Raw genomic sequence first — 13,766 nt, 5'->3', positions numbered from 1 at the left:
ATCATATTCTCTATCTATCAAATTGTGGGTAGAGTGGGGGAAACTAATACCCAGTGTTAGTAAAATGTGGAAAAATGTTCACTCACACACTATTAGTGGAAATGTTGTGTAACCCTTTAAATTTGACAATATTTTTTTAAAATCTTAATAACTGCTTAAACCCTATGACTAATGAATCTCTTGTCTTAATCTATCCTAAGGAAACAATCATATCCTTCATTAGAATGATCACTATAATGCTATGCTTTAATGTCAAAAACAAGGAAATTAAAAATCCATTAATAGGTGAAGTTAACCTATGGTATGTTCAAGGTCAGCAACCTACGACTAGCAAACTATATCCAGTGCACCACCTGTTTTTGGATGGCCTATGAGCTAACAATGGCTTTTGCATTTTGAAAAGGTTGAAAGAAAATAATAACACATGAAATTCATGACACATGAAAATTATATGAAATTCAAATTCCCATGTCTATAAAAAAAGTTTTATTGGAACACAGCCAAGCCATTCATTTACACATTGTTTATGGCTTTCACATAATAACAGCATAGTTGAGTAGTTTCAACACAGACCATATGGCCCACAAAACCTAACATATTTACTACCTGGTCCTTCAAAAAAGTTCGCCCACCCCTAGTATATTCACATGGTAGAGTTCTACCTGGTCACCAAAGTCATCATTAAATAAAAAATATTTAATGACATAAAAAAAGACAAAATCGTCTCATTTGCAACAACATGGATAGACCTGGAGGGTATTATGTTAAGTGAAATAAGCCAGAAAGAGAAAGACAAACACCGTATGACCTCACTCATACGGTGGAATATAAACCAACACATGGACAGAGAAAATCGTATTGTGGTTACCAGGGGCAACAGGGGTAGGGGGTGGGCACAAGGGGTGAAGGGAGATATGTATATGGTGATCGACAAACAAAAATATACAACCAAAATTTCACAGTTATAAACTATTAAGACATCAATAAAAAAATATTTAATGACATATGATGATTTTGGAGTATATTAGTGAAAAAAGAAAGTTATAAACAGCATGTAGAAATGATTCCTATTTTGTTTAAAAAAATTAAATGCAATTTTAAAAGGCACATATGCATGTTCACGTTTACATACATACATATATACACACAGAGAAAGAGAGTAAAAAGATGAAAATATACACCAAGATATTAATAGTGGTTTTCCCTTGGTAGTAGGATTTATAAACATTTTAATTTTTTTCTTCATACATTTTCTTTTCCAATTTAACACACATTACTCTCAATCGTGAAAAGGAGGTGGGAGTAAACATGAAGTACAATGTACTTATCTGATAAGAAATAACATAAACATAGAATTTAGGAAAAAGCTAGGTGGAAACAAGGATCAAAAGCAATTTAAGTACACTCTTTCAGAAAAAAATAACAACTTCAGTGAACAAAGTCAGAGAGGAGAAATTATTTCTAAGGTTCTCAAAATATGAAAGAATGTAATGCCATACCACTGCCATCCCCTGCCCACTTCCTTGTTAGCTTTAAGACAAAAAATTGGCCAAAAAAATCACTGTCACCATGGGTGTAGAGGCTTAAGAAATAAAAGTGATCCTCATATTTCATCCCATTTGTTTTCTAACTGCACACCAAAAAATAAACCAAAAGGCTGATACATCATCAACAACCCTAAGAGAAAAATTCTCTAAATGATACTATTTATGTATGTCCTCAATCTCCAATATTTAAATGTCTACTTTAAGGAGCTCACAGTGTATTAATACATGAGACACACATAAATAACTGTAACATGAAGGAGACAAAAAAGTGGTTAAGAGACACATAAGAAGTATAATAAGGGGGGCCAGCCCCATGGCTTAGGGGTTAAGTGCACACGCTCCGCAACTGGCGGCCCGGTTCAGATCCCAGGTGCGCACCGAGCCACTGCTTGTCAGGCCATGCTGAGGCGGCATCCCACATACAACAACTAGAAGGATGTGCAACTATAATGTACAACTATCTACTGGGGCTTTGGGGAGAAAAAGGGAAAAAAAAGGAGGAGGACTGGCAATGGATGTTAGCTCAGGGCCGGTCTTCCTCAGCAAAACAAGAAAAAAAGAGGAGGATTGGCATGGATGTTAGCTCAGGGCTGATCTTCCTCACAAAAAAAGAAAAAAAAAAAGAAATACAATAAGAAGATTAATTATGAACCTGGAAGAAATAAATATATATACACATCTATATTTTTATTCACACATATATACATCATGTTGCTTTAAACACTTAAATATGTACGTTTAGTTTCATATTAAAATATTTAAAATATCATTTCGATAAATATCTTACTGATTTTAGGATTTCTGATCTCCTTTTTGATTGAAGGACATTAATCTGAGGGAAAATACATTTGGTTAATCATTCACGCATTATTTTAAAAACTAATCCATAATGCAATATTGTAAAAGTTGCTAATTCTAACGGTTTAACACTTTTCCAGAAAAGTAAAGAGAAACAAAGTTCAAATTTTTCATCCTTTGACCCACTTTTTGCAAAAACAGTTAAGACAAACACAACAATGAATCTCTCTTCCATTTCTGAACTCAAAGTAAAACCGACTGTGTTTAAATAACTGTAGTGATAAAACTATCACTTTGATAGACATTTTAATTTCTTAGAATTCCATTTCTTCCCCACCCTCATCATCTAATTGCTCATCAAGACCCTTCAACATATAACCTAATGCAAATTCTCACCACGTTTACCACTACCACCAACCACCATCTTATCTCGTCCAGACTGTTGCAATAGTCTATGAACTAGTCTGTTTCCACTCTTGACTCCCTACAATCCATGCTTCACACAGCAAGCAGAGTGCTCATCTTAAAATATAAATAAGATCATGTTACATCTAGCTTAAAACATTCCAACTCCCTATGGTAGCCCTCAAGGCCCCTTGTGATGTGGCTCCTGCCTGCCTCTGCAACCTAGTTTTCTCCTACTTTCCCTCTTTCTGTGCTCCAACAACAACCCAAGACTACGCCCGCCTCAATGCCCTCACGCTAGTTGTTCTGTCTTCACGTCATGATTTCCCACCCAGATGGGCATGAGGCTCTCTCTTCCCAATCAGGTCCCAGCTTAAATACCATCTCCTTACAAAGGTTTAAAGTAGGCCCTTACGCGCTCTAGTACATCAACCCTCTTCATTTTCTTCATAGTATTCATAACTACCTTATATTTTATTTATGTCGTTTCTCCAACTAAAGTGTAAGCTTCATGAGATCAGGGTCTTGCCATATCCAAAGAGGTACACAGTAAGCATTCAATAAATATTTGTTAAATAAATTAATAGATCTTAAATAAATATTTTACTTAGACTAAACTCACTGAAAAATAAGTGAATTATAAAATTTGCCTCTTATGGTACCTCTCCCCACTCTAGAAATTCATAACAAACATTTTATTTTTGTCTGTTTTTATGTATCAGCTTAATGAAATGTTTATACAAGAATCATTCACTCTCTGCTAATACTGTCAAAAGATTACAGAATATCTGCCTTTTAAATATGTCCTTCCCACTGAATATTCTGCCTGCTGCTTTATAAGATAATTTTAAAGCACTAATCAGAAAACAAAAACAAACCAAGGAAAATCCAAATAACTTTGCTTAACTAAGCACTAGTTTCTTCTGCATGTCTGTTTCAAGGCCTATTCAGTTTTGAGAACTAAAATATTAACTTTCAAATGCTCTAAGTATTATGGCAGCACAGAGGAAGCAGAGGCAAGAATGATTCATTTTGCCTGGAGAAGTCTGAGTAACTCTGACCACAGAATAGAGAATGAATTGGTAACGGGGAAGGTAAAAGCAATGCAAGGAAGACCAATTTTATGAGAATACCTTAATACTTCAGACAAGAAACAATAAGGACTGGTGTTAAGGCTACAGCAAGGGTGAGACGTACAGATTTAAGACGTACATAGAACTTTTCAAGGCAGTTTTGGTTGTTAAATATAGTAGCTGAGAAGGAGGAGAATCCAATTTTGAACATCTATGATTAAGAAGGTGATGCCATTTAGTTAGGTAAGGGCAAAAAGGAGCCAGTTGGGAAGAAGACAGATTTCTGTTTTGGACACAAAAAGAAGGAGGTACCTCTGTGAAAAACAGACTTTGCCATCTACATATGATGGTAATTTAAGCAAGGGGCATGATGGAACTGTCAGGGAAATCATAGTCAGAAAAGAATAGGACCAAAGAAGGAACCCTGAAAAAGAGACTGAAAAAGTGGACAAAGGACAGAAGCCCAAGATGGAAATTGAAAAGGACAGAAGCCCAAGGTGGAAATTGAAAAGAAAAAAGTTAAGATGACCTAAAAGTGGTTTGAGATAAATCAAAACAAAAGTATGTTTCAAGAAGGAAGGTGTGGTCTATCTTTCCAGTGAAACATAACAATCAAGTTGGTTAACAACTGAAATGTATCTAATGAAAAAGACCTTAACATGAGCCGTTTCAGTGGAATGAGGTAGGAAGACTGAGTACTCATACTACAGCAGGAAGCGGTATGAATGTGAGGTAGGGAACAGGAGACAGGAAATACAGACTACTCCATTCTAGAAGCCTTTCATTAATAAATGAGTGCACTCCATTTTTTTAAAATTTAACTTCCCACTTACTGAACAGGGATTGAATAGAAAGAAATCGTAAAGTCATTTTCTATTGTCTTGCAAAGTTACCTAGGTAGTTTTTAATCACTAATTTAATGTATGGTTACTTATGTATTTTTTTTAGAAATACTCTGTGATTGTCATAAAGTCAACAATCTCTGGGGACTCCACTGATGTTTTGTAAAAGGAGATTTAGACAAGATAATTCCCTAAGCTTTAAAAATCTTCTAAGCTTTAAACTCCACGATACATAGGAACACATAATGTACATGTGATATAATGTATAATATATGCCTTCATTTTTCATGTCTCTCCAATTCCTTTAGAGACCTACCATATTCAAACTGATTTCAATTATACATTGGACCAGAAGATCACCAAGCAACTTACCAAATACTGACCTCCAGTTTTAAAAAGCAGCACCTAATGCAAATATGAAAACACTATTTCTACAAATATTTTCCATGTGGTAATATGTTGAGCCTCAGTACCTCTAAGAATCCACTCTAAAAAAATAATCAGAAATGTGCCAAAGGATTTGTATACAAACATGTTATTATCATTTACAATTATTTAAAATTACATTTTCACTATTGCCAGTAAAAACTGGCAACACTATAAACGTCTGATAATTGGACATTAATTAAATTCACACAGTAACTCCATAGAATAAAATACAGCAATTAAAAATGCTTTTTACCACATTTAAAAATTGGGGAAAGTATAATGTTAAATGAAAAAGGGAAAAAATCAGAACCAAAGGTATATGCATCCACACACACGTATGTACATATACAGAAAGATATACAGACAAGTGAAAATTTTTGACAAAAGATCATGGTTTAATTTTAAACTCAAAGTTTATTTTTATTTATTGAGTTTAATAATAAATTCATTATTTATTCTTTTCAGTGCAATCACTCAAAAGTAATGACATGTTTAGTAAGCATTTTTTGAAAATATATAATAAATATACCTGAAGTACGTAGTCCAGGGCTATGTGTCGAAAACATTTTCTTGTTGCTGTCAAAATGTTTGTGGCTTCTTCAACTTCATGCTGTTTGTTTCTTTGTACTTGAGCATTTTTTACTAATGCATTTTCTTTTTCTTCGCTGACTTTTTCAAATTGCTTCTTGGCATCTTTGAATTTTCTAAGATCTCTAAAAAATAAAAGCAACGAAACTTTATTGATCAAAAACTTTAGCAAAATAACCTTTAGAATTTAAATCTTATGATCCTCAATTTATTTGATTCACCGTGCAATGACACTCAATAGCTCTTCCAACTAAAATATATATTGTTTTTCAATTCCATATTATTTCTGACGTAGTCAGCTAGCAATTCTTTACTTAAATCTATAAAAGTTGAGGTGAAAATAAATTATCAAATTAACATTACAGAACATAAAAAGCAAAGTTTATTTTTTTCTAAAGACAAATCCAGGGACATGCGCCTTTATTTAACCAAATGATTTTTTAAACAGCAGCATACATAAGCATCACCATAGGGAACTTGTTAAAAATGCAAATTCCAAGGCTGCTCTCCCAGAGATTACAATTCATTAGTCTTTGGAATAAGTCTTAGAATCTGAGGATTTCTTAAGATATACCCTTAATTTTACTGCTATGGGTGGTCCACAGACCACACTTTAAGAAACAACATTAATTTCTTGTTGAAGGGAACTACTGGGCCAAAGGGTATGAATAGATTCTTAAAACACAAACACGTAATGCTTTCCAAAAGAACTATGCACCAGTAAAGGGTAATAGTATCCATTTCAATAGTGTGAAAATCTGAAACCCTTGATTCATTAATGATCTTAGGTAAGCAGGTACCATCCCTTTGCTTTTACTTTTTCTATCAGGGAACTAAACAAAATAACTTCAAGACAAATAATTTTTTTAAAAATAATAATAAAGTATACCTAAGAAAGATTTTAAATTCTTTTAAGAAGCCATAAATTTTCATGTATACATTCTATAAGGACATTTTGAATGTTAGTGTATTATGATGAAATTTATAAAGAATCTGCAAGACATCACCTCCAGGACAACAATTTCTAACCTACTAAAATGGCAGTGCATTATATTCATGAGATCTGCCACTATTTATAGCTTATAACATCTATAATTTATCCTGAATACTGTATCATAGTCAATGTTATCTGTAATTTTATATATTCTCAGTCAAGAATAAAAGAGAAAAGCTGAATTATTTATGTGGAAAAGAAAAACTTTCCTACCTGGAAAGTTCAGATATTTTTATTTCTAGTTTCATTTTATTTCACCTAAAAAATGTGATGAATGTGACACAAAAGGCTCATATGTAGCAAGAAGCAAGAACTTTCATTCCTGATTCTCATGTATTACATTTTCCTCTCTTCAAAGAAAATACCATATTGAGACAATGAAAAACTTAGCTTCAACTATAATAACTGATAGTATTTCAACCACTTTTGTGATTTTCTTTGATTTTAAAAGGTCATTAGATTATTCACATTAAAAAATTTTTTGTAATCTATAACAATTCTAGTTATGTACCCTAAACACATATTTCACACTATAAATGATTCACTGAAAAGCATGAAGTCTGAGTAATTCAGGAAGAAATGCAAAATACATTTCACAAAGCAAACAAAAACTCTAATATTTTCAGTAATTCATGGTCCATAATTTCTCTCAAAAGATACCAACTCCCAGGTGTGATCATTAACTGGTTGCTTTTCTTTCCTCTCCACTGCAATTGACTTACTCTTTAACAAAGTTCTGAAGCTGTGCCTTAATTGATCTCTGAGTTTGGTCAAATAGGATCTAAAAGATAAAATGTAACATTAAACAATTAGAAAAGTAAACAAAATAATTTTCATGTAGTTCTATAAATATTACATCCCTCCATCAATACTCTAATTTCTAACAACACCTACATTTCTTATTGCAGATACATAAGAAATAAACATTTAAAAAAGAAACGAACTGGGCCGGCCCCGTGGCTTATCGGTTAAGTGCGTGCACTCCCCTGCTGGCAGCCAGGGTTCAGATCCCAGGTGCGAACCGACACACCGCTTCTCGGGCCATGCTGAGGCCACGTCCCACATACAACAACTAGAAGGATGTGCAACTATGACATACAATTATCTACTGGGGCTTTGGGGGGAAAAAAAATTAAAAAAAGAAACTAATTTTCAGGCCAATTTTATCTCTCTAAAAAATAAAATTACTTCTATTTACAAAGGAAATCAAACCTGCTTTAATATTTAAATAGAATGCTCCAACAGTAGAGCAATTTATTTCCTTGATTTTAATTCCGGCTTTGGAAGACAACCTAAAAGAGTAATACAAATTTCACTCCATCCATTACAGCAATTTCTTAGTCTCATGTACCAAAACACACCAAGTGAAAACAACCTCAAAATTGCCTTCTATCTTAGTTAAAGGTTACTCATCTGGGGAGACCTGGGGATTTAAATGTTTTACATTCTGAGTTCAAGTAAACATTACATAGTCCTTTAGGTTAAATGACTGCTGAGATTAGAGACAAGAATAAAATTGTATTCCTCAAGACAGTAATTTGCCCCACTTAAATGATGCCACAAATTTAACTCTGATAGCTCTGTATGTGGTATATTTCACAGGCTTGTCATGGGAATTTCAAGTACTTTCATAATTTACAGATATATTTCATTCAGAGTTTGAAACAGATGTCAGATGAACAGGCAGAAAAATCAATATTCAAAACAAAAAGAAAATCCTATGGTCGTCATACAAATTAATAACAGTACCAATTTCATTCTCTCTGACATCTTGCTATTAACAAAAGTCTTTTGTTCTCACCTAAATACCAAATACACACACACAGAAAATCTGGATGGAGTACAGAGTTTCAAAATCTGTCAATTAACTTCCAGAAAGAAAAAATTTTTTTCTGTATTACGTTAAACCCGAAGTATTAAATCCAAAGTAAGCAGAAAGCAATAATAAAGATGAGAGTGAAAGTCAACTAAATAGAAAACAGAAAATCAATAGCCAAAAATCAATGAAATCAAAAACTAGTTCTTTGAGAAGATCTATAAAATTGATAAACCTCCAGCCAAAGTGATCAGGAAAAAAGAAGATTCAAATTTCAAATATTAAGAAGAGAGGTGACTTCACTATATTCTACAGATATTAAAAAGGACAATCAGGGGAGTTGGGGAATAATTTTATGCCTATAAATTCAACAGATAACATGGGTAAATTCTTTGAAAGACAAAAACTACCAGAGCTCTCCCAAGAAGAAATCAATAACCTAAACAGAATTAAAGAAATAGAATCTATAGTTAAAAACCTCCCATATTGCATAAAGCTAAAGCTACACTTACATAAAACCTAGCAATCCCACTCCTAGGTTATTTGTCCGAGAGAATGAAAGCTTAGGTTCACACCAAAACCTGTATGCCAATGTTTAGAGTAGTTTCATTCCTAATCGCCAAAAACTGGAAACAACTCAAATGTCCTTGGAGAAACAAACTATGGTACATTCATACAATGGAATACTACTCAGCAATAAAAAGAAACAACTATTAGTACATACAACAACATAGATGAATCTCAATGCATACTGCTAAGTGAAATAAGTCATATTCAAAAGGCTACAAGCTGTCTGATTCCATTTATATGACATTTAGGAAAAGGCAAAACTAGAGAGATGCAAAACAAATCAGTGATTTCCAGTGATGGGGGTGGGAGGAAGGGTTGACTACCAATGGGGTAACATGAGGGTATTTTTAGGGTTAATGGGACTGTCGTGCATCTTGATTGTGGTGTGGAGACCCAAATGTAGTACGCATTTGTCAAAACTCACAAAGCTGTACACCATAAGGAATCAATTTTGTTATATTTAAATTTTAAAATAACTTCAAAATATGAAGAACAGTATAGACATAAACCAATAGATTTTTTAAAGAATTAAGAAGAAACCAACAGCATGACTAATGAGGTTGATTCAAAGGACAGATAAAGAAACATAAAACCAACAAAAAGAAAATACTCATTCTTCTCAGGAACACTAATGACATTTATGAAAACTGACCATGTAACAGGGGATAAAGCAAGAATATGGCATCATACAGAACATGTTCTCTGACCACAATGAAATTAAGTTACACTATAAAATATTAAAAAGAAAGAACTACTGATACACGTAACAATACTGATCTCAAAAACTGTATGCCAAGTGAAAGAAGTCTCTCTCTCACACACACACACACACACACACAAAAATACTATATGATTCCATTTCTATGAAGTTATAGAACAAGCAAAACTAGTTATGGATGGAAATCAGAACAGTACTTGCCTCAGGGGTGTGGGCTGAGACTGTCTGAGAAAAGTATGGGAGAACTTGATGGGTAATGGTAACGATCTTTATCTTAAAAGGGATTTGGGTTACACAAGTATATGCACTTGTCAAAATTCATTGAATGGTACACATGAGACATGCATTTAAGTGTATTAAAATTTTACCTCAAGAAATAAAAAAAAACTAAAAATATTAAACATAAATTATGCATGGGAATGTGTTTAGGAGTGAAATATCCAGTTGTCTACAAATTATTTTGAAATGCATCAAAAACAGGTAGATTGATGCATGGATAGAAGGGAAAATAAACGGATAGATAAGTGATAAAGCAAATATAGCTAGTACGTGAGCACATGAAAATTTATTACAAAATTACTTCAACTTCTAATAATAAAGTATCAGAAAAAGTCAGTCCCCCCAAAAAATAAGTAAGTAAAGGAAAAAACCCCTCCCAAAAGAAAACTCCACAAAGATGTCTTCACTGGTGAATTCTATCAAACATTTATGGAAGAAAAAATACTATTTCTATTCAAATTCTTCCCTCAAAAATTCCATTCTATCAGAAAATCTACTCTATGAGAAAATTCTTATGGGACAAAGCCAGACAAAGACATCATAAAAGAAGAAAGGCACAAACCAATATCCCTAATGAACACAGATGCAAAAATTCTTAGCAGTATGTAACAACGATATATAACAATGACATATACAAAGGACAATATATCATAACCAATTGGGATTTATCCCAGGAATGTAAGACTGATTTAACATTCAAACATCAATCAATATAATACTCCAAGTTAACAGACTACAATAAGAAAACTATACGACAATCTCGATAGATACAAAAAAAGCATTTGACAAAATTCAACATCCAGTCCCGATAAAAATTCTCAGGAATCTAGCAATGGAAGGGAACTAACTTCCTTAATCCAATAAACCGCACATATGAAAAACCTACAGCTAACATCATATTTAGTGGTGAAAGGCTATTTTCCCCCTACGATCAGAAACAAGGCAAGAATGTCTGCTCTCATCACTTCCATTCAACATTGAACTAGATATCCTAGCAATACAATCAAGGAAGAAAAATAAAATAAAAAGCATACATATTAGAAAGGAAGAATATAAAACTGTCTTTATCCACAGACGATATGACTGATTATATAGATAATACTACGGAATCCGCAGAAAAACCTACTAGAACTAAGAAGTTAATTCAGCAAGGTTGCAGAGACAAAGTCAATATACAAAAATCAATGGTATTTCTATATAACAGCAACAACCAATTAGAAATTGAACTTTTAAAAAATATCATCTACAATAGCATCAAAAAATAGGAAGTGCTTATGGATAAATTTGACAAAAGATATGCAAGATTTGTACAGAGAAGATTACAAACCTTGCCAAGAGACAATAAAGAAAATTTAAATGCAGAGATATACTGCATTCATAGATTAGAAGACTTAGTACGATGTCAATTCTCACCAAATTGATCTATAGATTTGATGCAATCCCACTGTAAATACCAGTGGAAACCTTATTCTAAAATTTATATGGAAACATAAAGGACCTAGAATAGCCAAACCAATTTTGAAAAGACGGAACAAAGTTGGAATACCTACACTACCTGCTTTCAAGACTTATTATAAAAGCTACAGTACTCAAAGCAGTTGTGGTATTGGAAGAAAGACAGGCAAAAAAAAAGATCAATGAAACAGAACAAAGTCAAGAAATGAACCAAACATATGGTCAATTTTTTTAACAAAAGGTGCCAAGAGGGAAAAGATAATTTTTTGAGCAACTGGTGCTGAAACAAACAACTGAAGACCCAAATGCCAAAAGAAAAGAACCTCAACCCTTACCGTGCAACATATACAAAAATTAACTCAGAATGGATCACAGATCTAAACTAAACAGAATAAAATAAAATCTATTAAGAATACAAAAGGAAAATTATAAATTAAAAAAAAATAATAAATTGATTTCAATAAAATTAAAAACTATTGCTTTTCAAAAGACACTGCTACAAAAAAGAAAACGACAAGCCAAAGCCTGGGAGAAAATATCTGCAAAACGTTTATCTGACAAAAGACACGTCTGGGATATAGAGAGGACTCCCACAACTAAATAAGAAGATAAACAACTCAATTTTTTTTTAAATGGGCAAAAAATCTGACATTTCACCAAAGAAGATACATGGATGACAAATAAACACATGAAAAGATGCTCAGCATCATTAGTTATTAAGAAAATGCAAATTTAAACCATAATAAATTTAAAAAGAGTAATCATACCAAACACATGGAGCAACTAGAACTCTCCTATACTGCTGGTGTAAAATGATACAATTAACTTCGGAAAACTATGTCCAAATTTGGGGAGGTTTTCTTTAATTGCTTTAAAGAAATTAAAACTTTTTAGAAATTTATTATATATATTAACATTACTATAAACATTAATAAATAATAAAGAAACGAAATTCATTCTTCTTAATTTCTCTTAGCAATGTTTTATAGTCTTCACTACAGAAGTAGTTTTGTAAAAAGTTAAACATAGCCCTACATTATGAACTAGCCAGTCTACTCCTGGCTATTTACACAAAAGAAATAAAAACATATGTCTATACAGACTTTTACATATATTTTTATAAGCAGTTTTATTCATAATAGCCAAAACCCAGAAACAAACTCAAACGTTCATTGCGGTGGCTTTAAAATATATCCACAAATTCTTTGACACTCCTCCCTTCAAAAGTGGAGCCTGATTCTTCTTCCCTTGAGAGTGGGCTGGTTGTAGTGACTTACTTCTAACAAACAGTAATATGGAGGAAGTGACAACATGTGACTTATGAGACGAGGTCATGGAAAGTACTGCAGGTTTCTCCTTGCTCCTACTCTTTAGATCACTTGTTTTGGGAGTAACCAGATGCCATGAAGTAAGGACACTGAAGCAGCCCTGGAAAGAGGCTCCTTGGTGAGAAACTAAGGCCTGGAGCCATGAGCCCTATCTTGGAATTGGATCCTCCAGCCCCAGTGAAGCCTTCAAATGACTGTCGCCCCAGCCAACATCTTACTAGCAATCTCATGAAAGACTCAGCCAAAGCCACTCAGCTAAGTCTCTAAAAATTCCTAGCCCAGGAACTGTGAGATAATAAATGTTTGTTGTTTTAAGCCACTATATTTTGGGGTAATCTGTTACACAGCAATAAATAACTAATACATCCATGAACAGGTAAATGGATAAACAAACTGTGATACCTACAATGCAATACTATTAAGCAACAAAAAAGGAATGAACTATTGATGCACACAACATGACTGAGTCTCAAAATTATTACGCAAAGAAATTAGACAAAAGAGAAAAGATTCCATTTACATATAAGTCTAGAAAATGCAAACTAATCAATAACGATAGAAAGCAGATCAGTGATTGGCTAGGAACGAGGAAGAGGCAAACAGGGGAAGGAGAAATTATGAAGTGGCACAGGAAAACTTTTGGGGTGTGATTGTTTTGTTCATTAAATTAATTGAGGTGACAGTTTCATGAAGGTATACATATGTCAACATTTATCAAATTGTATACTTCAATATGTTTATGTCAATTATTCCTCAGTAATGCTGTAAAAAGAAAAATCAATACATTCTAGAGAGACAAACAATGTTTTTCTGCATAGTACTGTCATTGTTTTAAAACTATAAAAACATTACTATCTACATCCCCCAAAATACAGCATTACCTAAACTAAATTTTATATTTGAATAGAATGAGAAGTATTTCAG

At 33.1% G+C, this 13,766-nt stretch overlaps 1 protein-coding gene across 3 annotated transcripts in view; it reads right to left on the bottom strand.

The window, feature by feature from the left end:
- The window catches only part of ACAP2 (ArfGAP with coiled-coil, ankyrin repeat and PH domains 2), a 156,576-nt gene that overhangs the window by 52,121 nt on the left and 90,689 nt on the right, over positions 1-13,766 (bottom strand). For all 3 annotated transcript variants that reach the window (XM_058556086.1, XM_058556084.1, XM_058556085.1), the window contains exons 5-7: positions 7,399-7,457; positions 5,624-5,807; positions 2,335-2,379 (exon numbers count right to left, since the gene is read on the bottom strand). In XM_058556086.1, the coding sequence (XP_058412069.1) occupies positions 2,335-2,379; positions 5,624-5,807; positions 7,399-7,457 (288 nt within the window). The remainder of the gene's footprint in view (positions 1-2,334; positions 2,380-5,623; positions 5,808-7,398; positions 7,458-13,766) is intronic.

Source organism: Diceros bicornis, chromosome 15, assembly GCF_020826845.1.
Source record: "Diceros bicornis minor isolate mBicDic1 chromosome 15, mDicBic1.mat.cur, whole genome shotgun sequence".
In the NCBI taxonomy this organism is placed as follows: domain Eukaryota; kingdom Metazoa; phylum Chordata; class Mammalia; order Perissodactyla; family Rhinocerotidae; genus Diceros; species Diceros bicornis.
The sequence above is the reverse complement of the archived record's forward strand: the minus strand, read 5'-3'. Positions and strand labels throughout refer to the sequence as shown.